General features: G+C 41.9%; 1 protein-coding gene across 2 annotated transcripts; it reads right to left on the bottom strand.

The window, feature by feature from the left end:
* Positions 1 to 2042: 2042 nt before the first annotated feature.
* Positions 2043 to 10730, bottom strand: ccndbp1 (cyclin D-type binding-protein 1). 2 transcript variants are annotated; one of them, XR_005075468.1, is made up of 12 exons: positions 10550 to 10730; positions 8820 to 8879; positions 8570 to 8649; positions 8337 to 8418; positions 7854 to 7950; positions 7614 to 7687; positions 7097 to 7173; positions 6761 to 7020; positions 5974 to 6034; positions 5208 to 5374; positions 4399 to 4445; positions 3020 to 3114 (listed from the first exon to the last, which is right to left on the bottom strand). XR_005075468.1 is itself a non-coding variant. In XM_037101032.1 (11 exons), exons 1-11 carry the CDS (start codon positions 10635 to 10637, stop codon positions 3009 to 3011), a joined length of 1032 nt encoding a protein of 343 aa, XP_036956927.1. In that variant the 5' UTR covers positions 10638 to 10728; the 3' UTR covers positions 2043 to 3008. The 2 variants fall into 2 exon arrangements, 1 of the variants encoding a protein (XP_036956927.1); XM_037101032.1 differs by lacking the exon at positions 5208 to 5374 and having other exon boundaries at positions 2043 to 3114; positions 10550 to 10728.
* Positions 10731 to 27586: the final 16856 nt, after the last annotated feature.

Here is a 27586-nt window from a genome sequence, read left to right as displayed (position 1 = left end):
AGTAATAAAGCTCTAAGATGTTCTCAGAGTAATAAAGAAAAAAGGACCCTGTGTCTCTGTCTGTTTCTATCGTGTATCTAAAATTAAAGTTTAGCGAGGAAAAGTTTGCACATTTGCACACACATCTCTTTTTTTATCCCATAAAAACAGTCTAGCATCCTTTTTTAATCTGATATTTGTTCCATTTGTCTCATTTCAAAATGCTGTAGTTACACATTTTGTCCTTTTTTGTAATTTCAATGGAAGCTGATGATTTATTTTTTTAAGTGTAATAAAGTAAAGTGCTTCTTAGTCTCCTATTTACATATTTTCCAAAATGAGAAGCTGTGATTGTTTGGCACATCGTTTTACTTTCAGTGCACCTTATTCAGTTGTACATTTTATTGAACGTGTTTGTGAGATTCATGATCAGACAAACACACGAAGAAATCTCTGTTTTTTTTCCTTCTTGGCACTTTCAGAATGGACAACCTTTGTTCGTGCAGCCGTAATATCACAACAGATTAACTGTCCCCTGCACGTCTGACACAACCTCTTCTTCTTCTTCTTCATAATTGCCGTCTGCGTCACGAAGCCAAACCACCAGGACTCTGAGTGCTGAGCTGAAAGGTTGCGGCAGCTTATCGGCGACTTTTAAAGATGCCTGGTTTTTATAACCCGACTGGTTTGTTAGGTGTGGAAAATAGTTTAACGACTAATCCTTTATGAACTGACAGCAGACTGGAGATCAGTTTGCAGCTCAGTGTCAAGCGGAGCAGAACGATCACACTTAATCTTTTGTCTTTCAAAGATGTTTATCTATTTGTCAAAGGCGAGTGTCCTGAGAAGACCTGCTCCTTTAATAGCAACACTAGAGGCTGTTCCACTGGTACATTAGCTCAACATCGGACATTAATTCAACTAAAAGATAAATATTGATCAATGTGTTTGAGCTGGCAGAGCAAATTGAACAGGTTATGTACTTTCAACAGCCACTTCATTACGCATGTGAACAGTTTGCATGTTTTTTTTTTTGTTGATACTGTCACAGTTTTTAATTTAATTATGCATTTTTCATAGCGAGGTCATCGTTTGTGTTGGTTTAAAACTGGACGACATCACATTCAGACGTGTTTCTGATACTCAAAATGGAATCAGTGATGGAAGTAACTAAGTAACTTTACTCCATATTTTGATGTATTTGTACATTTTCTGTTATTTTACACATCGTGGTTTTTACTCCACTACATTCATTCAATAACTTCAGTGACTTTAAAGGAGCATTACGTAGTTTTGTGGGAAGATATTTTAATCAGAGGAGAAACTGATTATTTTTACACCAAAAGAAACTAAATAAACAAACTCTCTTCTTCGTTTTTATGAGAGAAAAAACAAACACAATTTCATACTGTTTCACTTTGTTTGTATGTGGCGGACCCTGCCACCTTTCTTGCTTCAAACAGTGTTCTGGAGCCTTATTTTCCTCTGACAACATTGTAAATAATACGTTTTAATTTCTTCTCCAAGACGACACAGTGCCTCTTTAAGAGTTACGTTTACTGAGTTAATATTTATGATTAAATAATAAATGTTACGATAAAACCACCAAGAATATAACGTACATGAAGCCACTGTTATCTGTTTCAACAATAAAGTCATCGACGCATCAATTCATCAATAATTACAATCAAACAAAACAATATACTGTCACGCTTCATGTCTCAGGTGTGTTCATCAGGAAACAAACCACAGATCGTCTGTCAACATTAACTCCAAGTTGACTTTATGAAATGGTTTTAATCCTGGATTAGTCTGTTATTCTCATTCTAGACGAGCTTTTCACAATAAAGTTATTCACGCTCATGAAACAACGCTGTGATGTTTCGTATTCACCTGTTGTGAAAACAGTCCATGAAGCATTGCAACTGTCCTGGTGCAATAATACATGTTTATGTGTTTATACTGCATTGTATTTATTTTTATATGTCTAATTCTGGATACCTAATTTCAGTCTAGTATTCTACTTTTCAAAAATAAAAGACCGAACAGCCGTTTCTATTCGATATTGTGAAAAATATCACGTATTTAATCATTTGTCCAGAGCTGATAACAGAAGTTGATAAGGAGTGATACATCCTGTTTATTTCTCATCTCTGATGAGCTGCACAGTATTGATCAATCAGCTGACAGTGCAAACAACAGCAACTATTTTAAATATCTTTAACTTCAGTCTCTCTCAAGTTTAGCTGCTCAAACAGAGAGAAAAGGAAAATTATTTGCGCTGCATCATCGCTCCTGCCAGGGGGTGAAAATTAAATGTTTACCACCTTTTATTCAGCCATAATGTTGTTTACTGTGTCTGTTTTTGTTCGTGCAGTTTATCTTTCTTCACATTTTGGTGGTTTGACAATATTCTCATTCAACCATAATAAAAAGGTAAAAACTAATTTCATAATTCACTGAAAAGGCTGAAATTCACATCCTCATCTTTGTCAATAGTATCTGAACAGGCAGACTATAAAAAAAAACTGGATAACTACATTTTTTTTTCTTTTCTCTCTGCTTCGAGGACCAACAATTGAAGAAGATTAAAGCGATTAAAGAGACTAGCTTGTGATTTTTGTGTTATTGGCAAACAGACAACATGTCGATGAAAGGTGGAGTCATGGATTCTAGTGAAGGACGGCTGATGGTTCAGCGCCATTCCGAGGTCATCAAACACCGACGCTGTGGCCCGGTGGCATCGAAAGGAGAGTCAATCAACCGTGTTTCTCCAGAGTCGACCGAGTTCACATTCAAAGGCACAATGAAGCATCGTTCCACAGAGAGGTGATGTAAGGAAACAGGTCCTTTCTTTTAATCCTCAGGCGCGTAAAAACAAACACTTCCCTCTTATACTGCATGTATCTCACACACACACACACACACACACACACACACACACACACACACAGCCGGAGCCATCCAATCCATGCACTGGCAGAGAAAACCACACAACAGACACACGTTGAGCTGTACACAAACACACACTAGCTGCTGTGAATGAGATCTTTGGCTTTTTGCAGGTTGTGATCGACGGCTCCGTCTAAGAACTGAACCCAGGTCAGCTGGGATTCTCCGCACACGTGACTGGACCTGCACAGGAGGAGAAGAAGTGGAGGGTTGTGAGAAAAGACATTTGTGGGTTATATTCTATTTGCTAATCTAGTCTGACCCCAACACCCTGGTTTGCAGGAGGCCACCATGAAGAGGCAAGAACAGGAACAAGCTGATGGGGTGTGTTTTCCTTCTGATCTGATCAGATCTGATGATATGACGACCTGCCAGATTTACAGAACAACGCCCACACTTCTCTCAAACCTCCCCACACACACACACCCAACATTGTTTTGGCTTTTCCCACCTTCACTAATGATTCCGGGTAATTTTAATCAGCACTCTTTTTTCATAGTTCTACCTTTAAACCATCTACTAAAAAAAATATTTGACTTCTTTCCCATCACCAGGAGGCAAGTTTGCCTTTCTGTGGTTTAGTTTTTCCCTCTTGTGTGTCACCTTTGTCATCCCGGACGCTCCACGAAAAACGGAGAACAGTAGCATGAATCAGATCGTGTGCTTCTTCATTTACGATGAGACCATCTTAGCGAGCTTCACTGGGTGATGGTGAGCTGCAACTGCAAATCAACTGTTTCGTGAACGCCTGCTTACAACCGCTCGACATTCTCTCCTGCATTGAACCCGAAATACCGAGCTGGTGATCTTAGAAACTAAGTCCTCAGTGCCTGTAGGTTAAGGCGATGCAGGCATGCCAATACATCACGCCAATTCACCTGAAGTAACCTCCCAGATGACAGCTCTGCATACATTTCCTTTTCAAAATAAAAGACTGAAGATGCAGCTGTTTGATATTCAATATGAGAAATATTGCATATGACAATATTTGATAATATTAAATACCGTCCAAATCCAGAGGATGTTAAAACCTTTTTTTTAAAGTCTTATTTTCTATCGTAGATAACAGAAGTTGCTACGGAGTGAGACATCTTGTTTATTTCACATCTCTGATCTCATCCTGAGGTCATCAAACACTGACACTTCAGGCCGGTGGCACTGAAATGAGAGTCGACAATCAACTATGTTTCCCCAGAATTTACTGCGTAGTTCATCCCAAACGTCAACTCATCATCTCCCAGAAAACGTTCATTCTCGTGATTATCGAAGCCGGAGCAGGTAAATATCTGTGACCACACTGCAGAGTCATTTGATGTGGGAGTAAATGCAGATTAAACATTTCGGCCGGTGTTTGTGGGATATTTCTGCAGTGGGATATTCAGAATAAAGTTCCAGGAACTCTGCTGATGCCTTTCATACAAGTTCAATCATCATAAAAAAAAAAAAATCTTCTCAGGTGAATCTTACCTGATGATCGCCAGAACTTTTTTTAACAGCGTTGCCAATTTAGAAGCCTGTGGGAAAAACAAAACATTCATTGGTATGTTGTATTTTGATTTACCCACTGCATGTTTGGCAAAATAATATGTAGGACAGCCTGTTCTGTTTTGAAATGTCAAAGGGTGCAGTGAACGCCTTGAGCTGCCCTTAAGGTGTTCATCCTGGATTACACATTGAAACAACAGTTTGTGTTGATTCTTGCAGGCTGCAGCAAATAATCACAGGAACAGCTGGCACAGTCTCTCAATATTTGTACTGCAGCGACACAACCAGCCAAAATCGGACCTATTCTGACTCAATCAATCATATGGCTCGCTTTCAACAGAATGTAGGCTTCAACGGCAGTTTGGTTTCTGTTTGATAAAGACCCAAAGAACAAAGAGAGTTGTTGCTGATCCTAATCAACAGATGTCCTGGTTTAGGGTTATAACCTTAAGATCCATCACAGTGTGGACAGATTTTATGAGTTCCTAAATGAAAACAGTTGACAGTGTATTCTGTGGAAGATCCCGAGTAACATGGACGTGGTTTCTAGAAAGTGGCGCTGCTGTGTTTGTGTCTTCAGATGCAAAACCAGAAGATGTTCAGGTCATAAATGACAACATGATTTTACAACTGATCAATTATCTGTGCATCCCTTGAACATCTGCATCTGTCTCAGCAGCTGGACTTGGAGAACGAGCGCAGGTAGGATAAACTGCTCTGTGTGAACTATGAACGAGTGGTTTTTCTTTAAGACAGGAGCTGCACAGTGGAAGTGGAAGGAGTTTACTTACCTTGATGACATGCAGGAGTTCACACTTGACCTGAGTTTAAGGTAACTGTTGCCTCAAGCTCTTCATCTAACCAGCTGACTGCAGATTCTGAGTCTTTGCCTTTCTTCGCTGCCATTTCTTCTCTTGAAAAACTGATCCACCCAATGTTTCTCACAGCAGAGGAACAACTATCACACACTCAGCTTAGCCTGAACCACAAGCTCAACTTATGAAATATCACATACTAAGATAATCTTGAACAACATGAGCACAAACTTGTTTTTATGATCCAAATACAGAACTTACTCAGGTCTTTCTGTTCCTGTACGTTCATTCATATTTGTTTATTTTTTTTACTGTTTTTATGCTGACTTGCCAAAACTATTTCCTCATGTGGTGCAATCCAGATCTTAACTGAGTTTTGAAATGTTTGTGTGAAAGTATGACTCCTCTGTACACTTGTCACAATACACCACCACACTTTTTGCGTAACTGCAGGAAATGCAGGCCTGAGAACAGCAAGACATTCACCTGTACACACCTTGATCTTGAACAATTCTGAACTGAAGATATTATCAGCAACACACAGGAACAGATTAACAGATTGTATCAAGAACAGCAACAAATTCAGGAATCTGCCACAATTTTCAGATGATCAACAGATGATATCGCTACATTAAGTGCATGTAAGAGCACCTGAGAAACATGTTTAAACTGTGAACTTCCATGTTTGATTAGTGATAATAGAACCTGTGTGTTTGTGAGTGCGAGTGTGTTTGAGTCTTACGTTGCTCTCTACTCCGCTGTAGTCCATCGGAGGGTAGAGGCAGAGAGCCAGATCGTCAACACTGAGGAGGAACGACAATAGATTTGAGATTTGTCTTTCTGACTGCATTCCTTCTGAAACTCGTTGTAGAAAATGAAATGTCATTTTCATAAGGGATGCATGATATGGATTTTATCAGCTAACACGATGACCGATAAGTACCTGACTCTCATGACTGATACCAATAAAACAACCGATAATAGAAACTAACATTTTTGTGGTTCTTTATGTACACCTGAGTTTATTTGATATTCCACAGCTGTGATGAGACTTTATAGTTAAACTTGAAGACTTGTCCCCTTCTCTATGGAACAAAAATAAATGTCCACACCAGTGACGACATATTCGGCTCATGTCTACAGTGTGTGAGTCTACACAGGTGCAGCAGTTTGGCTTTGTATTATCGGCTATAAGTCTTTATCTGCCGATAACCGATAACATTTTCCATTATCGGGCTGATATTTTCTCCTTATGAAACATATCACGCATCCCTAATTTTAATTAAAAAACTAAGCAAAGAAGGGTCAAAATGTTGCATCAAGTGTTATGATGCCTCATAGCTTTCAACAGTCACAAACAGCAGGCCACTGATAAAAAGGTGTGAAGGAAAGAGACCGGTCCTGCACACTTCAATGCAACTTGTTCCCTCGGTGCAGAAAGAACATTCAGCAGGGTTCATAAAGCTTTCAAGTTTTAAAATCAAGCACTTTCAGGGAACCTAAATCAAAAAATGTCAGTGTGTTCCTACCAGGGGCTGATCTCTAGGGTGATGTCAGCGAGGTCGTCGAGCTGAGCCAGGTTCTGAGACGTGCTGACGTCACCGTTGGCTTTGACAGCTGACGTCAGCTTCCTCAGACACGCTGCTGACGCTTTCATCAGCCCCTGGCACGGACCAATCACGCTGCGGTCCTTCTCTGACCAATAAGTGTCCTGGTTGCCCCGAGGCTCCTCCCCTCCCTGGTCATCATCAAGGATGTCACTGTACGGGTCGTCGGCCTCGGCCAACGCCTGGGCGGAGGGTAAAATACTCAGTGTATCTGTCGAGGTTCACGGTGTGTGTGCGAGTGTGTTTTTGTGTGTGTACCTGTTCTATTTCCTCTATGGCGTCTTTCACAACTCCAGTCTGAGCCGACAGAACCACCAGAACTGCTGCCTTATTATCTGTGGCACAAAAACATAAACCGTTCCATCAATAAACTAAAAGATTAAAATATTCATCAACTCCAAGACGAAAGCACAGATGTATAATTCATATATAAAAGCAAAAATATACTGAAACACATTTTCTGGAGATGCAGTCCCACATTTATATAAAGAAATATGACCTTTACTTATCCTAAAGACGGACTTGTAGCAGAGAGTACATTTTCCCAGTCACACATGGACTAATTATTAAATGTGGACATTTTGACAGGTAGTTTTCACAAAGTAAGGTTTCAAATTTGGTTCAAACAAACAGCAAGTCAGATTTTCAGTACAGCATCACCACCTGCAGGCTGCCAGTAAAACTGCTGACGGTGGTGATCAAACGCTTACACATCTTCTGCTTCTTTTTAATTACGGGCTTAGGGTTATACTTTATTCCTGTCAAGTCTACTGACCTTGTGGCAACTGGGCAAACTGATCACAGGCCGACCACACTCCTCCTGTTGATGTCAACTGCTCCTGGGACAGACTAGAGGTGGAGAGAGGAAGAGAGATGGAGGAAGTCGTAATAATTGAAATTTTAGGTATCATGAAAACACTAGTGTGTGTTTCTGTCTTTATTAAACCTTGTTCAACTATGGCCATCAATTAAATCTTACTATTCTATCTAATATAACCTCTGTGTGTGCTCGTACCTCTGTAGCGGTGAGCTCAGTATGACCTCCACCAGCTGTGAGACTCCCTCCAGAACCTCGACTGTGGCGTCTCTGACCTGTCGCCTCAGACTGACGCCTGAGAAACAGAACGGAGAGACCATAGAAAGCTGAACTTATGATTCTGAAGGAGATCTGCATACATCAAGCTTATCTTATTAACTAAGTCTGGTCCAAGTTTCACTGAGGAGAAAGAAAAGTAAAAGAAACTACTTATCTTTAATCTGAAACATCTGAAGTTATGATTCATAATCAAAACAAAGAGATGAATATACGTTGATCATTGCTGCTCAGCCATCCTCACCAAAACTCAAGACGTAGCCTAGCTTAGACCGTGAATACGGTGCACATCTCTCCACCTCCATTAACTTTTATCCATCTGGTTCAAGCTGTAGCAAACGTATAGCCCAAATCTGATTACTGACCTTTCTGCATTAAGACAGTATCCCCCCCACACTTAATTACCTTGGCTCTTAGGCAGCCAGTAATACACTGTAGACAGAGTCAGGACACTCTTGAGGATGGAGTCTGCTAACTTCTCTCCATCCTGTAGAGAAGATGGAGCAAACAGAGACAGAGAACACAGAAACATGCCAGGAATTAATCCATTAATATGGAATGTAGATACTTGTTGGGGAACATAATTGGCACAGTATAAGATAAGCAATGCAGCATTATGACCAAAGTTAAAATCGGACCTGTTGTGATGGCAGCGGGGGTTTGGAGAAGGCCAGGCTGAGTTTTGTGGCTTCCTGGGACACTGCCTTCACTGCCTGGTCTGAGGACAGAGGAGACGGGAGTTACATCACATCAAGAAAAGGTCCCAATAAATGTCTTCAAGCCTGTATGGAACTGAATCACCATGGTGATGTGTTTCTACATGGAACAGGATGATGGTGGGGTGGTTTTTAATATAAGGAGGAGGGTGGTGATGATAGGGATACTCACTCAGAGTGTCCCAGAAGTTGGAGATGTTGAACGCTCCGTCTGACTCATTGGATTCTCCATCTGTGGTGGGAAATAAGCACAGAGTTAAATCTTCCCTCCTCCAGGTTTTAATTTATGAACAAACACCATCCACATACGCCAAAGTGGACGCCTGTTTATTTAATGGCTGATTTTTGTAATGTCTAAAATTTATGAAAAAAAAGAGCAAATTCACAATCAACAGAAAAATACTTCTGCAATGATTCTGATAATCAACTAATTGTTTCAGTTGTTTAAATTGATCATAAATGCTAAGATTAATGATTAGAATAGTTAAGGTATTTATGAATTTCTGGCTGTATAGTTATACTGTGTTCATATCACACTAGTCCTCAGTATTTTATTCTTTTGTAGGTTGTTTTCTTGTTGTCTCATTACATGTTTATGTTTTTATTGTCAGGATTTTTTGTTTCCAACTTGTAAACCTTTCAGTATTTTTGGATGCATTAGGTCATAGTGTGTAATATTCTGCACTGATGTGGTGACAATTCTTTATTCCTTTCATGTAGGGCAGAATGATTAATCAATTTTAAACCAAAACTGCGTTATGAAATAACAAGATTAGCAAATTGCAGACCAACACTTAAACATGTGTGTCAGTTGTTTTACAAATTAAGTCTGTCTTCCTCGTGTGACAGTGATGCTGACCAATCAGACACAACCTGAGGCGACTGCGTATACACCTACCGACAAAACCATTTTACTTTACTTAACTTGATTGCAGAATGTAGTATTTTGATTTAAGTGTCAGATGTTATTGACATGACTGTACTTTTCTTCTTATTGAAATTTCCTTGTTATCATTTTATTTATCTACCTTAATTCACAACTTTTGTGATAATTGTGTACGATAGTTATATGTTCCATGCAAATTGGAAATATTGATAATAGACACTTTCTGGCAGCAATTGATATCTTTAAGTTGTCTCCTGTATTTAGAATCTAGATCAGTTGATATATTTATGGTACATCAATATTGTTTAGCTCCATCACATGTTTTAAATCCACTACACAGGGAATACTGAACTGAAGATCTGGATTTTAACCCCCAAAAACCTTTCAGCTCTATGTTTATGTTCACTTTATTGGTTTTAACAAAAACACATATTCCCACGTAGTTTTCGATCCAAAAAACATTTTCTCAAGAGGTATTCCTGGAATTCACTTGATGCCTGACACATACTAATATAGCAATATAAAATAACAATTACTCTGACAGTGGATTTAATCAAAAACTAGATCAGAGAGGTAAGTACTTATCAATTTGCACTGAGGCCTGATGTGTTTCATATTTAGATCACTGACTTGATACTTTAAATAAAGGTATTTTAAGTAACCACTTACTACTACATGACTGTCGTCTGAGCTAGATGAACGATACAGCTGTGTGTGTAGGTGATAAACTGACAGCAGAGCGTTTATCTACACTTGACAACTTGCTAACAGTTTAGCCAAACCGCTAAAAAGTTAACACGGCAGCATAAAAAAAACATTATCACTGTTTAGCGGATAACTCCGACAATGTACAATTAAAAATAAAAAGTAAAATTCGTGCCAACCGGCAGAAAAATAACCGTTAAAGCTGAGGTTAGCATTAGCACGTTTAGCTTGACATAAGCTAGCGCTCGCGAGGCGGGTTTACAACGGCTAGTTATTCCATCATGTCATCATGTCCGCTGTGTCGTGTTCACCTCTGACTCGGTCCCTGATACACTGGATGGAGTTCAGTAGATTTCGTAGAGGCACAGAAACGTCTCCAACACAGTTGTCGGCACTCATGTCACCGAAGTTTCCCGGAGACAGCCGCCGCAGATAACATGCGTGTTGTGGAACCACAGAGGAGCCGGAAGTGGAGCAGGGGGGACGGTTATGAAGGAGGCACCGAAACTGCAGACGCACGCACAGACGTTTTTAGTGACGTCATGTGGTGAGAATGAAGTACTGCAGGCAAAAACTGATAAAAAGTCTGTAATGTTTTATATTTTTTACACGTGTAAGATGAAATTATGTGGTTTTAATGAAATAAATATGTGCTATTTTATTTTTATCAGATTTTCTGTCAGTGCAATTGTGAAATTATTTTGCATATCTGTCCATCCTGGGAGAGGGTTCCCTCCCCTGTGGTTCCTCCTGAGGTTTGTTCTTTCTTCCAGGTTTCTTCTGAGCCCACTGAGGCGATGTGATTGTGATTTGGGTATAATAGGAATAAAATTGATTTGATTTATGATATTAAATGTAGTACTAATACTGTAAATACAGTAATCTAAGGGCACATTCACACTAAGCAGTCTGTACTGTTTTATTATTATTATTATTATTATTATTATTATTATTATTATTATTATTACTGTACTGTATGTATTATGCCGCCTTGCATAATCAAGAAATTCAGGCATGTGAGAGGGCCGTCTATAACCAAAACAACACAGAAAAGCCACTAAAATGTCAGTAAAGTCATGTTCTCTGTGTTTTCCTCCGTTGTGTGCTGCTGCTTCTACGTGATGAACTATGTACAAGAGGTAACCGAGCTCAGGAACAAAGCAGTAATTGTCTTTTCAGATAAGTGATTTTACGTATTTTACTAGAAATGTGTTGCTCCCAGCAGAGAAAGGTCCAAGGTCATTTTCGTTTGTTGTTCCCCCACACACTTCGCCTCTACAATAACTCAAATGAATACTCAGAAAATAACTATTGGCCCGACAACTCACTGTTTCACCAACCTCTTAAACAAGTAGGATGTCATTTCCGTCACTAGAGGTCTCTCAGTGAAAACAAAACAAGGGACTAAGTATCCTGGGATCATGGGAGAGGCTCTCTTTATTGTTAAAACAACAACTCTGGCCAAAGATAATTTATCTGTGTGATTCTTTTAGTCACAGTTGGGTCCCAGTCGATCCTCTTCACTCTGACTCTCTCCCATGATGAGGCGGATATGTTATGATGTCATCACACTGTCTGATAGCCAAAGACATTTTGAGATTTTTCTCATATTTTCTCGCACATGCCGATAAAATACTTTTCCACTCCTCACAAAGTCCCTCCTGCTTGAAATGTCAGGCGTAAAAGTGGTTAAAAAAAAAAAAAAAAGTCTCGACTTTCTGAAAAACGTCCTCGCTCTGAAGGTCCAGCAAAGTGGTCCTCACCGAGATCAAAGACCAAGAGCGCACACACACATTCACACACACACACATTCACACACACACACACACACACACACACACACACACACACAAACACTCATCCGAAAATGAGCCCGTCTAGACTGAAGTGAACAAAACTAATGAATGTATTTTATATTGTCAAGCTGCAGTTTCTCCAAGGGCCTGCGTGTGTTGGTGTGTGTGTATGTGTGTGTGTGTGTGTGTGTGTATGTGTGTGTGTGTGTGTGTGTGTATGTGTGTCAGACTCTTTAGTCTTTCTTTCCCTCTGCCCTCCCTCCCTCTCTTCCCTCTCTCCTTCAATCAGTGTGTTTCATGTCTCAGACAGCTCCCCCCCACCACCACCACCACCACCCTTTCTCAAACACTTGGAGGATTTAAAGGGGATGAATAAAAAAAAAAGCAAATCATTTTATCGCCTCTTTTCCTCCCTCTCTTCTGTCTCATTTCCTCCTTCGTCTCTCTCTTCCTCTGCTCCCTCCATCACTCTCCCTCTCAGGTGTGATCTGTGTGGGGAGTTTCTGTCTAGACAACCGATTATACCGAATAATGAGGGGAGAAGGAGGGGAAGGCGGGTGGGTGGAGTGGAGGGGGGGGGGGATAGACGGAGCATGAAGTCGGGGAAGAGAGAGAGAGGGCGGAGGATGTGATGCGGAGGAAAGAGAGGTGTAGTGTCAGACAGACAGAGAGAGAGAGGGAGAGAGGGAGGAAGGGGAGGCAGAGAGGAGGAAAAACAGGAGGAAATGCAATAAGCAAAGGGATTAGAGACGAGAGGAGAAAAGGAGGGGAAAAGGAAACATGGAATGAAAAGAGATGAAGGAAAGGAAAAGAAGGAGATGGAAAGGAAACAAATGAGGGGTAACAAAAGGGGAGAGAAAGAGGTGAGACGAACAAGCACGAAGACAAGAAGGCAGATGAAAGATGAAGAAAGAAAGAAAGAAAGAAAGAAAGAGAGAAAGAAATAAAGAAAGAGAGAAAGAAAGAAAATCTAATGAATAAATGAGCAGAAAGGACGAAAGGGAACCAGCATGTCACACACACACACACACACACACACACACACACACACACACACACACTAAACGCAGAGCCAGAACAGAGACACAGTCTGATCTGCTGTGTTAGGAAACCCTATCAGTCACACAGGCTTTACTAACTGTGTGTGTGTGTGTGTGTGTGTGTGTGTGTGTGTGTGTGTGTGTGTGTGTGTGTGTGTGTGTGTGTGTGTGCGTGTGTGTCAGCTTGGTGATGAGTGATCAACGAATCCAAAAAACCTCCCAGACACACTGACACACACACACACACACACACACACACACACACACACACACACTGTAATAGGCTTATCCAGCGCTGCAGTTTCAGCCTTAAAACTGAGACTTTCCTTTTTTTTTCCTCGGCGCTGTTCGGGATGAAAGCAGATTCTGCTGAAACAATATCGACTTCTTAAGAACGCGTGTGTCTGTAGTCATAATTGAAACCAGGAGAAGTGAGATGTGAGCGAGCAGGTTAGAGACGGTGAGACAGGCAGACAGACAGACAGACAGGTTAGACAGTGAAACATAGGATGATGTAAGTGAGACAGATGGGTGGGCAGCGAGGAAGTCAGTGTGAGAACAGAGGAAGTTCGACTTTTGAGGGGCACACAGAGTTTAAACAGTGAATGTGATGTAAGTGAGACAGGCAGCCAAAAGACAGATGGTCAGGCAGACAAACCCTACAGTGAGACAGGCAGACAGACTGTCTCGCTGTAGGGTTCACCGCTCCAGATTGGCATCAACTGGACAACTTGATGTTAGAGATAAACCGAATGATCCATCCATCCCGAGGCGTTCCCGAGCCAGATGAGATACCTGATCCCTTTGGCAAGTTCTGGGTCTGTCCCGGCATCTCGTTCGGGTTGGTTGTGCCCTGAAAACCTCCAGAAGGGAGGCGCCCAGGAGGGATCAGGTGCCCGAACCACCTCAGCTGGATCGTCACAGAGCTCCTCACCCTCGTCAGGCTGAGCCCAGCCACCCTACAGAGGAAGCTTAGTCACTGCTTCTGTCGGCCAAACGGTGAACGCCCTTTTCAATCACTCCATACGTGACGTATGACCAGAGGTGAGGGCTGGAACGTAGATCAGCTGGTGAACAGAAAGCTTCACCCTGCAGCTCTGCTCCCTCTTCACTACGACGGTCCACCTGCGGTACTGCTGAGAGCGGCGCCAATCTACCTGTTTGTCTCACACTCCATTCTCCATTCACTCATGAACAAGACCTCAAGATACCTGAACTCCTTCACTTGGGGCAGGAGCTCCAGGTGAGTTCGAGTGCTTGCACACAGTTCACACAAGGGAGAAGCCATCAGAACCACGTAATCTGCAAAAAAACAGAGACATCATTCTGGAGTCCTGCAGTGCATCATCCTCTGAACACCACGGGAGGTCACAAAGCTGCAGAGCCCAAACTGTCTCCAGGAACTGTAACCCCCTGGATTCAGTACTTTTTAAAGTGGACTTCTTGGATTGAAACAACACTGACGCAGCTTTTAGTCCATCGTATTCAGAGAGACACCTGCAGGCGGGAGTTGAACGATTTGAGGGGGGGAGACGGTATGCTTTAACATCGAGTGACTCGTCGGTGGTCAAACGGCTCCTTTCTCCTTTCTGATACCAGAATCTGCAGCAGCTGCGTCCAACCAATTTCTGGAACTTTTCCCAAAAAATGACAATCCAACGCTCACAGCCACTTCACACAGCGATTAGCCAGGTGTGCCAGGCTGAGCGAGTGGGCAGGGTTTAAACCTCTCCCTCGAGCCCTCTTTTTTTGTCTTCTTTAAACAACTACTTCTGTCCCTGCTTTGTGTGTACAAACGAGTACAACGCTATAAATGTCCTCCAGGAGAGACTGTCTGAAAATGTGCATCTTTATCCCCCATATTTAAACAATTATGGCGTCTCTCTCCCGTCTCTATGATAACAGGCTTTTCACTCTGCCTGCGAGTGCGGCTGTCTGGAAACGGCAATAAACACTTCTGCCTTCCGATGTGGTCGGACAGCACGTCATGTAACCCAGTTCTGTTTCGAGGCATGAGAAGACACAAAGACGCGCAGACAGACGAGCAGACAGACGGGCAGACAGACGAGCAGACAGACGGGCAGACAGGCTGCGCGTTGGCAAGACAGGAAGACGAGCAGACCGATAAGAAACGGAGAGAGAGGCATCAAACCTGTTACACTGTAATCAGATTAGTGTGATCATACAATGACATCATTAAATCCACTACACACACACACACACACACACACACTGAAATTAGTCCTGCACTGAGGTGAATATAATCTACCAGACTTTGTGTGTGTGTGCGTGTGTGTGTCTGTGTGTAACTGTGTAATAAGTCTCTCCAAAGAACTGTGTTTATGTGTGTGTGGTTGTCTTAAACACCGTGTCTGTGCTTGTGCGTGCATCTAAATGCGAGTGTGTATTTTAACAGCTTGCCTGCTGTTTTTAATTTTCTGGATTGAAAGAAAGCATGCATAATGTGTGTAGGTGAGTGTGTGTGTGTTTGCGTGTGTGTGTGTGTGTGTGTGCGTGGGCAGGCCCGACTCCTCTTTTCATCATTTTAATTTGTCTCGCCTGCTTTCTCTCGGCTTACTCTGTTTTTTGTTTTTTTGTTTTTTTTTTTTTGCTGTTAAAGGGAAATCCCATAAAAAAAGGCACCTTTAGAAATGTTCATATGACACACAACATACACCCACATGAAGACACACACACACACACACACACACAGACACACACTGTGACTTCCAACATAGAATTAACGTGCAGTGTCGCCTGAAATCAATTGTGAAGCTTGAACATTCAGCGACAAGTGATTTTCTTCACGTGGACATTAAAGAAATTAAAAACTCAGCATGCTGTGTCTGAACTTTTTGTCCACTTCATTTTGGAATCAGCTGTTTTCTTTATTCCTTGTTCACATCCACAACAACAACTTGAAGCAGTTTACATCTGGCCGCACCGAGTCGAACCGAACCGCGCTGGTTTGCGTCTCCATCACCAGTTTTAAAGCTGCTGATGGACCTGGAACTGCAGCCAACCCGTAGGAAGCACCCGTCTCCTCGATACTCAGCTTGTGTCCGTGCAGGAAACCTGAGAGGAAGATGTTTTCTCAGGTTCAGGTTCTCAGTACTTCTGCATCTTCTAACTGAATCTCTTTAGTTTCTCTCGTCCTGTTTGTTCTTTCAAACATCTGCTGTTTCACCGTTTCATCATGTTCACTTTCAGCTGCTTCAGGTGTCGTCTTCTGTCACTGCGGCTGAAAACACAACATTTCCTGTCATGCTGCGTCATAATAAAAGCTTTTAAATGACTCAATAAAGAGGGGCTTTTATTGTGAAGGAGCTATAGGAAAAGAAACGTGTTCGTAACTGAATTAGCGATTTGTTAGCGGCGATGCTTCGATAGCACTGCAGGGATATGCAAAGCAAACCTCCTGTAAATATTCATATATATTTACAGCTTGTTTAGAACAACAACAGATGCATTAGATCTTTTAAATCTAAATCTGTCTGATCTCACCACACAGCCTTTGACTGCCGTTCAACATTTAATGAAGTGGATTTCAAAACTGTTCAGAAAACCGTGGTTTGAAACGAAATGCAACCCCAGATCACAGACATGCCTCTTCGCTATATTCGCATGGTGTGATACATATTGCAGAAATGTCGATATGGTACATGTGAACGATAAGAATTTGAACATTTTCAACTTTTGCAGACACATAATAAGCCCACATTTCATTCATGACACAGTGTGAAGAATACAACACAGGCACAGTTTTGCATCTTTGGACTGGGACTTGAGAAAATCTCTAGTGTCTTTGAAGTCGTCCTCGACTCGGTCTTGACCCGCTGCTCGGGCACTTGACTTGAGGGCTTGAAAAGAAACATCCACGTGAATGTTTCTGAGCGACACCGATGCACATTCTCTCAGACGCCGCCTGGAGAAAACATGTTTGATACTTCAGATGAAGGCAATGTCGAAGTAAACCCGACAAGTCAGAGCAATATGGTAATAAGAACGTGGCGAGTCTGTGTGTGGTTCTCCCTCAGGCTTCCTTTCATCTGTTTATTTGTGTGTGTGTGTGTTTTTTTTCTATTATTCTGTTTTATTTGTCTCTCTCTCCTTTTTTTTCACGTGATCCCTCTCCAGCCTCCCTGCCTCTCTGTTTCCCCTCATCCTCTCTTTGTTTACAACGCAATCTCTTCTCGACAGAGGACATTTTTAATAGTCTACTGCGTCTAGCCTCAAACAGAAGCGGGGGAGTAGGGGGGCGGGCGAGCGAGGAAAAGACGAGTGCAGACAGAAGAGAGAGAGAGAGAGAGAGAGTGAGGGAAGGAGGTAAAGGTGGGGGGCAGACAGAAAGACAGGCAGAGGGTGAGATAATGAGATAGAAAAGGGATGAGAGGGAGAGAGGTGGATTTGTTATTCTTGCAGGGTGTTGCACAGACACAGACGCAGACAGACATTACCTCACACAGCTGCTGCAGTGAGGGGAGAGGGTGACAGCGTGTGTGTGTGTGTGTGTGTGTGTGTGCGTGTGTGTGTGTGTGTGTGCGTGCGCGCAGCCAGGCGTAAACCTGTTTGTAATATCCTAAAGCACAAATGTCAGGCTTCTATCAGAAAACGTTTCCTGGGAGAGCAGAGACTCAGCTTTTACATCAAGTCGCATTTTTTTGGGAGCCTTTTTTGGTAATTGCTTCTATCAGGTTTTCGATCAAATCTGACATCAAGTCTGACATCAAGATGATCAGACAGGGTGTTAAAAAAGAGAAAAATAAAAAGCTGGTGAAAGCTGAAAGTGAGCACGTGCAAAGAAAGATTTTATTGTTTGCATTTGTGTTTCTCGTCCAAACAGGTTCACTTGAACTGGGGGGTTTGTTTAAAAGCTGTTTGTTTGCCTGCCCGCTTGCTGACATTACTCATCCTGGTGAATAAACAGCGGCCGGCAGCAGTTTGGAAGAGGACAGCTAAGACTGAGGACAGCAGCAGCAGCAGCAGCAGCAGCAGGGTGGATGGATGTGTCAGTCGTGCTCATGCACCGCCGATGTGTAACGTCTGGTGTGAATTTAAGGTCGAAGCATGTGGAGCACTGTCTGATTTATTCTATGAAGCACGGCTCGGTGATGCTGCACAACCACAGAAAAAAGATGATTATAGAAAATCTAAAATCGCATCGCTGTTGTAACAGTTTGTGGGAGGTTGTACGCTGGACCCAAAGCAGGGAGGAAGGTTGAAGGGATGTGTTTGGATCGGTCTAGTAGCAGGCAGAGGAAGGCAGCTCAGGCTCAGGCAGGTGGCTCAGCAGGTGTTGTAGGCTCACACTCGCTGAGGCTCTGGTGAGTGAGACACGGAGGGAAAGGCTGGAGGCAGAGATGAAGGAGGCTGGGTGGAGAGAAAGAGAGGAGGAGCTAGCCGAGTTGGCTCAGACAGAAACCCAGGAGGAAAAAAATCAGTGAAAGTAGAGCTAGCAGAGTAACTATATACCGTGTTGAAGAGTCAAATCAGTCGGGCAGCAGGTGGAGAGAAGACCAGGTGTGTTCAAGCTGGTGCTGATGATCAGGTGCGCTGCAGGTGTGTGAGAGGGAGGAGCTCCAGCCGGCAGGGAAGCCACGCCCATCCTCTGCAGAGCGACTCTGACAACATACAAGTAAAATAAAAGCACGATTTTTGCTGTCAAAGAAAGTTTAACATTGTTCATTGTTCTTAAACCAACATTTTAGTGATGCAAAGCTGGTTGAAAATCAGCTAAATTTCTGTTTACTGTTCGTCAGTACAGTTGAGTCGAGTCTAAGCTCTCACCAGAATACAACCTGGTCGTTTTCGGGTCAAACTCATTTTCAGTGGGAGTGCTACGGGCACTTTTACGATAGCGTCAAAATCTCTATTTTTAAAATGGTAAGAAGTCTCGGCACAACATGAAACTTTGCTGGTAGCATCACCAGGGTCTCTACACATGAACACCAGCAGTGAGAACATTGTTTGTGTACACAGAGTTTACTAAAAAGAAAGTTTTTCGATCTCAGAATGTGAAGTAACATGGAGGATAGTTAAGGTAGAACGAGCAAAGTTTCATGACTGCAGTCACTGTTAAATGTCTCAGTGTTGACTGTTGGCTACACTGAGACTTTTGTACGTCCAAACAACTATGAGACCTCCTGGGCTTTACTTCTGTGAGACAACAGTCATCATTCAGACAGCAACAAGAGGAACTTCTCACAAAGAGCTTCTTATCCTCTCGCGTCATCTGAAGGGCATCAGACCAGCGCAGGCGCCAAAATAAAATGCTGGCAGGTCATGTTTCTGCAAACCAGAACGCGGTACGTGTTGGTACGTCCGTGTCACATCACGTTCACATTAAATCTTTTTATGACCTGACTTTCATACCAGGAGGTGCAGAGGACTGCCAAGCCAGTGACCACAGTTTGTGAGTGTGACACCACATGACATTTTCAAGGAAACATCGGGGAAAGTTTCCAGCTGTGTTTCTGACGACAAAAAGATTGTACTAACACACGAGAAGTCAGGACATCTCATGCAGTTTTTATGACAACCAAACCAGGTATTTAAAACTAAAACATCATCTTATCCGAACCCTGACGAGTGTTTTTTGTGCCTTAACTAAAGCATGAGCACAGTGTTGTCACAAGATAAAATCTAAATCTGTGGTTTGCAGAAATGTATGCTGCCAAACATTTAGGCTGTAAATGAATTCAGTAGTTGTAGTTCAGTGCACGATGATATTTAATCAAGTGTTAGTTGCATTGTGTGTTTTGATGGTGTAGTTTTCCATGGGGAATGAACTGACTCCTCTTCTTTGATGGTTTGTTTGCAGGATCTCCGCCGTCATCTGAGAGACAGCTGCAGAGGCGCACCGTATAAAACCTCACCTGAACCCTGATCCCCAACTAACCCCTCGTCGACGTCGGCACCGATGTAACAATTTGTTTCTTTTTCTTTGCTCACTTCAAACGACGTTAGGTTCCCGTGCACACACACACCCGCGAACACACACACACACACACACACGTACTGTACACAAAATGCAGTCGCGGAAGAGTGGGATTGCTCAAGCCTGCCGTTTTTCAGTACAGGGCTAAAGTCAGATTAGTACTAGTCTGTCTGTCTGCTTTCACGGAGAAACATGCTTAATCCCTGTTTAATCCCACCTGCAACGGGATTGGCCACCGCCTAAGACTCCGATGGCTATTATCCCGAACGCAGGCATTAGACACAGACTACCACACACCTGGGCCGAGAGACGAACGCTGGGGGGAGAGAGGAAAAAAAGAAAAAGATTCTATTTGTTTTGGCAATTCTGCGTTTGGCTCGCTCACTAATAACGTATGTCGAATTGAATTGAATTGAAAAAGAAGGAGAGAAGCAGGAGGATCAGTCGGAAAAAAATTACAGCGTGAGGGATTTGGATGAGGACGGAGACACGGGAAGAAAGAGAGAGTTGAAGGAAAAGATGAAGAGAGAACGCCAGAACTACCAGATACGTAGAAAAAGAGAAAACAAGCATGGAATGAAACCGTATCGACACTGAAAAACATACAAGATATGATAAGAAAAGACAAAGAGGTGGATGAATATGTGTAAAATAAGACGACAAAGATAAGAAACTAAAGAAAAGGGGGTGTTATCGACAAAGTCGTGCTCAGATGGACAAACAAAGAAGCTCGGATCACCGACCGAGCCGGCTAACTTTAGCTTTAGCGCCCAGCTAACTTGAAGGGGGGTAAAATCATTACATCATGTGTCTCTTCTACACTTTCCTACAACTGTTTCCGGCGCATTCGTGGAGTCACTTATGATGAACGCACACTTTAAAAAAAACTCTGTAGACCTGCTGATTTTGGTGGAAAAGCAGCATCACGCTGATTTCACAGTTTATCCAAACAGTCGTTTTTCTGAGTTGGAGGGCACGTAGTTTTATTATTTTGCTCCATGAATGTGTACATTTGGAAAAGCATTGTATCACTGCATCTGTGAGTAGGCCATCACACTTAGAGTAGACATAATAATGTGTTAATTCAACTGCAGGAGACACTTGATGTGCAAAATCCAATAATGAGCAGCTAAAGCATCGAGGACAAAATGATAAAGTTCAAGATGTTTTTCCAAAAAATAACCAAAAAACACACACAATGACATGTCAGAGCAACAAAAGCACGAGTGTAAATGATACAGTGAATGATGGAAGACTTTAATTTGGCTGTTTTGCTTTCAGGGTCTTGCACAAACAAGGATATTGGGTACAAAGGGTGTTTAACGATTTTCCACAACATCAGCAAAGGAAAGTGCGAGTGAATGCACATTATCCACTGCTGTTAAGTGCATTGAGAGTTGCTAAAATTCATTCGTCAAGTGCCATTAAACCACCGCAGAAGAAGAGTAAAAAACACTACACAGCTAATTAAAGAGCATCAGTTACACCTCAAACTCACAAGAACGATGTGGAAAATGCAGAAAACTTATATTTGTTTAATATTTCACGTGAGAATTGTTACAGCTCTCATATCGCCCCAAACAGATCTGTTGTTTTCATCCGTCGCTCAGTGTCGTCTCTACAGCAGACGTTACGTCACGTCTCATATCGTGTGTTTACAACGTGCTTTCTTTCATTTTGCTCATTCTGCTTCCGATTTTGCAGTGTTTCCACTCAGGGCTGGATGTAACTGTATGCAGTGTAAATGTCTGAAACACCAGAAAAGATCAGCGCTATTGTGAGAGATGTTATTATCACCTTGCAAGTAAAAAGGATTGCTGTAAAAAGGCCTTCAGTGGTCTTAAACGTAAGGATGTGAAGATGGAAAATATGAGATGATTAGGCGACATAATAAAGTCTACAACGCAGTCGCCCGAGCATCGACTTTATCACTATTCATATTTTTTCAAAACAAACACAAAAGTGCATTTTCGAGTAGCTTGAGGTGGCTGAAAACTCATGAAACTGTTACGATTTCAGGCGATGGTGCAGGGAATTGGCTCGATAGCGCCCCCTAACAATTTTTAACAGTCAGCTTCTTGGGCCAATTCAGTTCAGGATCCCCAGCAGGAAGTCATCCCTGTATAATTTATCAAATTATATTCATAATGTATCTGTAAAAGTTTCAGAATCGTAACAATAATCATGACTTTCCAGTCTGTTTGCTCCTAAATGTATCTGGGAAAACCCTGTATTTGCATACAAATCTAACGTTCAGGGGACCATCAGAAAATGTATTTGTTAAAGCAGCTTTGTAATGTGTACGCCGTCGTTCTGCAGCTTATCTCGCAATCATCAAGATGGCGGATGGAGCGATCACTACCTTGATAAATTTCCACGGTTTTAAGATCTCATGTGAGAACAGCTGTGCATTGTCTTGGCGTCTGATAAGCCTCCAAACTCAGGGATTACTCAAAGCTGGCGTTCCTGGATTGTATTTCATCTTCTCACCAGTTCCCTGAAACAACCCTCCCCTCGTCCCCTTTCCCCTCCCCGGCAGCAGAGCCCCTTCTTGTAATCTAGTACCACAACGCCTCAAAGACGATGATAAATAGATACACTCACTCTCAATGAGAGTCAGACGGGCAGAGTAAAGAGCGAGTCTTGAACCCAATGATTCACCCAATTCAGTCTTCAAAGACAGACTGCAATAAAGAGGGAAAGATGAAGACAAAGAATGACCACACCTGGGTGTCCGCGCTGGTGACTCAGCCCCTTTAGACGGTAAACTGACTCACTGCCAGCTCGACTGTCATTGTCTGAGCCTGCCGTCTGTGCCAAGGCCCCTTACAGATAACACAGACGAGCGCAGGAGCTGTTTGCTTTTTACCGCGTTAAAAACTGTGCATGAGAGAGATTCTCAAGAAACAGAAAGTGTTGGAACACCTGGAGTCAGCTCACCGAAGCGCATTAAAACTTCATTTTTATTAAAAATTCCCCTGGAAGCACGCGATCGCAGCGACTTCTCCAGAACGAATCATCTTTTACTTTAAAAATGCGTCACTAGAATTATCCTTTTGTTAACATGTTTGCATGCTACTATTTTAAAATATGTGTTAATCTTTGTTAACCTGCCAGAAACATTTTTTAAAGGACTATTTTAGTGCACCAACAAACATTAACATGGTAATATGTGTAAATTCATGTAATGTGATGGAAATTAGAAACGAGCATTTGAATTCTGAGGGAGCCTCACATGCTAATTCATTATGCTAATGGACTTTAGCATGCTAGGATTCTATGTAGCATCACCCACATCTGTCAGAACACACAGCACTGGGTGACATGTTTATCTCCACTCACACACACACACACACACACACACACACAGACCTGGACATGTTGTACTAATGAGAAAATGTTAGCATGCTAATATGCTAAAGGAAGATGAACTCTGCGTGCTGAACATCAACTTGTTACTTCGGTGAAATCAGATTTAAGCCTGAAGCTCTCTGCAATCACAAGAGCTTTAACTCTAGAGATCACACTGGTGCCTTAAGCAGTAAAATCAAAGATGTCCAACGTTTATCTCTCGTAAAATAAACCAACGCCTCAAACAGTTATTAGGATTAAGTGTGTTGCTATTATTTTGTCCAGCCTCTCCACAGTCCTCATGGTTTCACTCGTGTCAGTGCTGCTGGAGTCCAGCAGGGGTCAGCAGAGGCTCTGCACTCTGTTCAGCACCTTGTGTATTGAAATTAGCAGTTAACAGGCTGGTAGACAGACCTCGTTTAACTTTTTAATCTGATTTAAGTTTGGCTGAATGGTGTTGCCGTACTTTTCTGTTTAAATCAGAGGCAGTCGGGGTGAAGGTGTCGTCAGACGGCTGAGCTCCCGGATTCTGTCGGATAATTCAATCTGGATTTATAGAGCACTGAAATAAACCTGATGAAAGGGTCAATTAACGCAAAAGACACAAAAGTGCACTTAAGTTTATCTGGTGAAGTTATACCAGCACTTTAATGGACTTTAAGGTTCTTAAAAATGACAACCGATGGAACTTGTGAGCTCCTAAATCCTGAAAACTAAAGATATTTCATTGTGATTTGGTCTAACAGACGCTTAAGTTAATTAGAATCCTCAGTGATGGAATATAACAAAGTACATTTACTCAGTTACTCTGCTCAGGTGAAAATACAGGTGCTTGACTGTATTTTCCATTTTCTGCTACTTTATACATCTAAATGTTGTACTTTTTTACTCCACTACATTTAATTTGATAACTAAGAAGCACAATTTCTTTTGCTTTATTTTATCCATCAGATAAAAAAAAACATAAAGTATTTGTATAATATCCCGTTTCTTGTATGTTGTTATGTTTAAGTTTTACGTTTTTTCTGTAATTTCTGATATTTTAAAGGAGCAGTTTGTAGTTTTGGGGAAGACATTTTGATCAGAAGAGAAAGAAATCTTCATTGACTGATGTTTTTTTTTCCTGCATAAACAAACTAAATAATCAAACTCTCTTTGTTTTCATGACTTAAAAAAACAAAAAACCAAACTGACCTTAAAGGACAACACAGTTTCATGCTGTTTATATGTGGCGGACCCTGCCACCTCTCCAGCTTCAAAAAGAGTTCTGGGGACCTTTATTTTTCTCTGAGAACAGCTTGTTCATTCAAGTATTGTTTGTATTGGTGACTTTAACTTTCACCAAAGTAATATCTTAACTTTTACTCACAATAGTCACATTTACCAACCAAACAACAAACACAAAAACAGCTGCAATAACCAGTTATTGTCATAAATATCTAGAAAATTGTACTCTGTGTCTCAGAGCTCACCGGTTTGATCCCCTCAGCAGCTGTATCGCTGCTTTTTTTTTTTTTTTTTTTACAGCAGATTGTGACATTTTCCTTGCAAAAGTTTAACTTCTTCATAATGTTCTATTTTCTGTAGACACCGAAACAATAAATCTGAGCGGTATATATTTTTCCCTTCCTACATGATTATGGCCTTTGGCGAGACCAGCCGGGCAGTAAAAGCACTTAAACATGCAGCTATAAACTCAAGCAGACCTAAATTGAAAGTTGTCTCAGATGAGACATGCTGTTACAGTCTCGCCCCTATTGGTCCCCGGGGCCTGTCAATCATGGGGAGGTGACGTAATGCTGTCTGGCTCTGTCGATACACACACACACACACACACACACACTAATAATCAACGTTTTGAGTGTGTTTTTACTGCACTTTCGGGTTTATAAATACTTTAAAAGTCACATGGATGTCTGGATACTCGTGTCCGCTGCAGTAAAACTACTGGACTGCTGGTATTAATGCGTTTTGCCTGCATGTCAGTGAAACATGTTGAGCTGTAATGAGAATGGGGGGCTTGTATTTTGGCAACAGCGACAATAAAATGTGCTGCGTTTCTACGTTTTGTCGCTTCACGTTCATTCCGTCCCGACGTGGGCCATGCATTAGCAAAGGCCACAAAATAAGGGTGACTGCAGCAACAGAAACAGCAACACGTCAAGGTTTTCACCGTGAAGCTGCCGCAACGACTGCTGAGTTTGAGCCTCAGGAGTTAGCTGCTGAAGGCTAACTGTTAGCCGCTGAAGGCTAACTCATTGCTTTTAGAAGCTGTCTGCGTCTAGATTAAGTTCAGCCAAGTCATCCACAGCTGAATTTGAAAAAAAAACCCAACACAAGTCGGAATTCAAAATAGACATTATTGTTTTCCCTGTGAGCAAGTAAAAGTTTTAATTTGCATCTTCCTCGTCAAGACAGTTTTCAAGACACCAGCGCTGCAGCTAGCCTATTACATCTGATAATATTCTAACCAGTTTTTTTTTAATTACCTGACTCTCATGTCCAATGCTGACAAAATAACCGATAATAGAGACTAACACTGATGATCAAAAAAACAACTTTATTTGTGGATCAGACTAAAAAATATATATTGTGGTCAAATTAAAAAATGCATTCTTGCCGTGTCTTGGTCAGGAGGACGTCAACATTACGCTCACGACCCTCAACAAGGTCATCCAGGAGGCGGGACAGGGAAATGTCAATCGTGACTACCGAACAAGTTACTGACTCTCTATTTCTGTCAACATTTTTCCTTCGTTGACTCGGTCATAGTCGTCCATCGAGGAAACTCTTGCTGCCACAGGTCAACGCACCGTTCCTCTTCACCATGCATATGTATTTGCAGCAGAGCACTCTGTCGTCCTATTGGTCAACATCAAGGAACAAATCGTAGGCGATGTCAAACTATGCAGGGAGATAAAAAATAATCCTGACATGCCTGACACGACTTTTCATCATGTTGTCGTGAGGTGTCCCTGAATGCAACATCACTGTATTTCAGTAATGTTACGTTTCGTCATCGCCAATATTCATAATCGGGCCCGACGCTTGAAATTTATCGGCCACCACCAAATCATCAGTAAATCAGCCATAATTTCTTTATCCAACCGATAATGTAAATGTTCCTTTACTGTGCTGATAATTGATCTGTTCCATATATATATATATCGTTCATCCCTGACTGTTAAAAAAACCTGTGTTTGTATTCACAGCAGTGGTTGTTGGTTGTGCTCAGAAACTGTGGGGGCGCCAAATCGCTTTAAAAATATGAATCCTTGCGTGTTGCTTTAACGTTTACGTTCTTACAAGCAACTATTAAAGTAACTCCGGAGCATGAATTAGTAATTATTTGAGCCCGTTCTGCTAATCCGGGAGCATAATTGCTTGTGTGCACACTTTCCTGTAGCATGAATTAATCATTTATTCATCCACAAGCTCAAATTAAGTTCCACGTGTGCACGAATTAAGGAACCTCCGAGCATGAATTTGTCATCCCTTACCGACGGTTTATTGATCCGGGTGCAGCAGCGACGAATCGGTTTTTACACACAATTTCAGAAATACAAGGTGCGGCGGGGAGATAATTACTGCAACATCTGCGGTGCGTATAGAGAGAGAGAGGCTGCAGCACAGCAACCACAGATCACTTGTTTGTTTGTTTGTTTGTTTGTTTCTCTGTAATGTTAAACAGTTTTAATAATTTATGAGCCATTAGCAACAAAAAAAATATATTAATAATAATAAAAAAAAACTTCCTTTCTGCTCAAGGTTTTGTATGTTTTTTTTTATAGTTATTTGGTGTGTGTGTGTGTGTGTGTGTGTGTGTGTGTGTGTTTTAGGGGGGCTCAAATAAATAAATAAATAAATACATAAATAAATAAATTAACAGACTCACATGACATCGCCTTTTATCTGCTGTTGCCCCTGTCTGTCTGTCTGTCTGTCTGTCTGTCTGTCTGTGATGTGCCAAAAAAAGCAAGTGGAAATTGAAAATGGGGGAGAGACAGACAGACACAGACAGTGTCACCGAGAGGGAGAGAGACAGGGGGGAGGAGGAGGAGGAGGAGGAGGAGGAAGGGAGGGAGGGAGTCACTGAGAAATCCCTGGAGACAGAGAGAGAGAGAGAGAGAGAGACGGGACCAGACAGACGTCCGTTTTAGCAGTTTAGTCGCCGGTCACTCGGCTGAGAACACGGAACCATTGCTACGGACGGAACCGTACATT

The sequence above is a fragment of the Acanthopagrus latus genome, chromosome 6, assembly GCF_904848185.1.
Source record: "Acanthopagrus latus isolate v.2019 chromosome 6, fAcaLat1.1, whole genome shotgun sequence".
Taxonomy (NCBI): domain Eukaryota; kingdom Metazoa; phylum Chordata; class Actinopteri; order Spariformes; family Sparidae; genus Acanthopagrus; species Acanthopagrus latus.
This window is presented reverse-complemented; position numbering and strand designations above follow the sequence as displayed.

Coding starts and splice junctions, on each gene's coding strand:
- ccndbp1 (XM_037101032.1), bottom strand. CDS start 10,637: ATGAGTGCCGACAACTGTGTTGGAGACGTTTCTGTGCCTCTACGAAAT. Junction 7,951..8,336: donor CTGGCTGCCTAAGAGCCAAG/GTAATTAAGTGT, acceptor TCTGTTTCTCAG/GCGTCAGTCTGAGGCGACAG. Junction 7,174..7,613: donor GTTTGCCCAGTTGCCACAAG/GTCAGTAGACTT, acceptor TTTGTGCCACAG/ATAATAAGGCAGCAGTTCTG.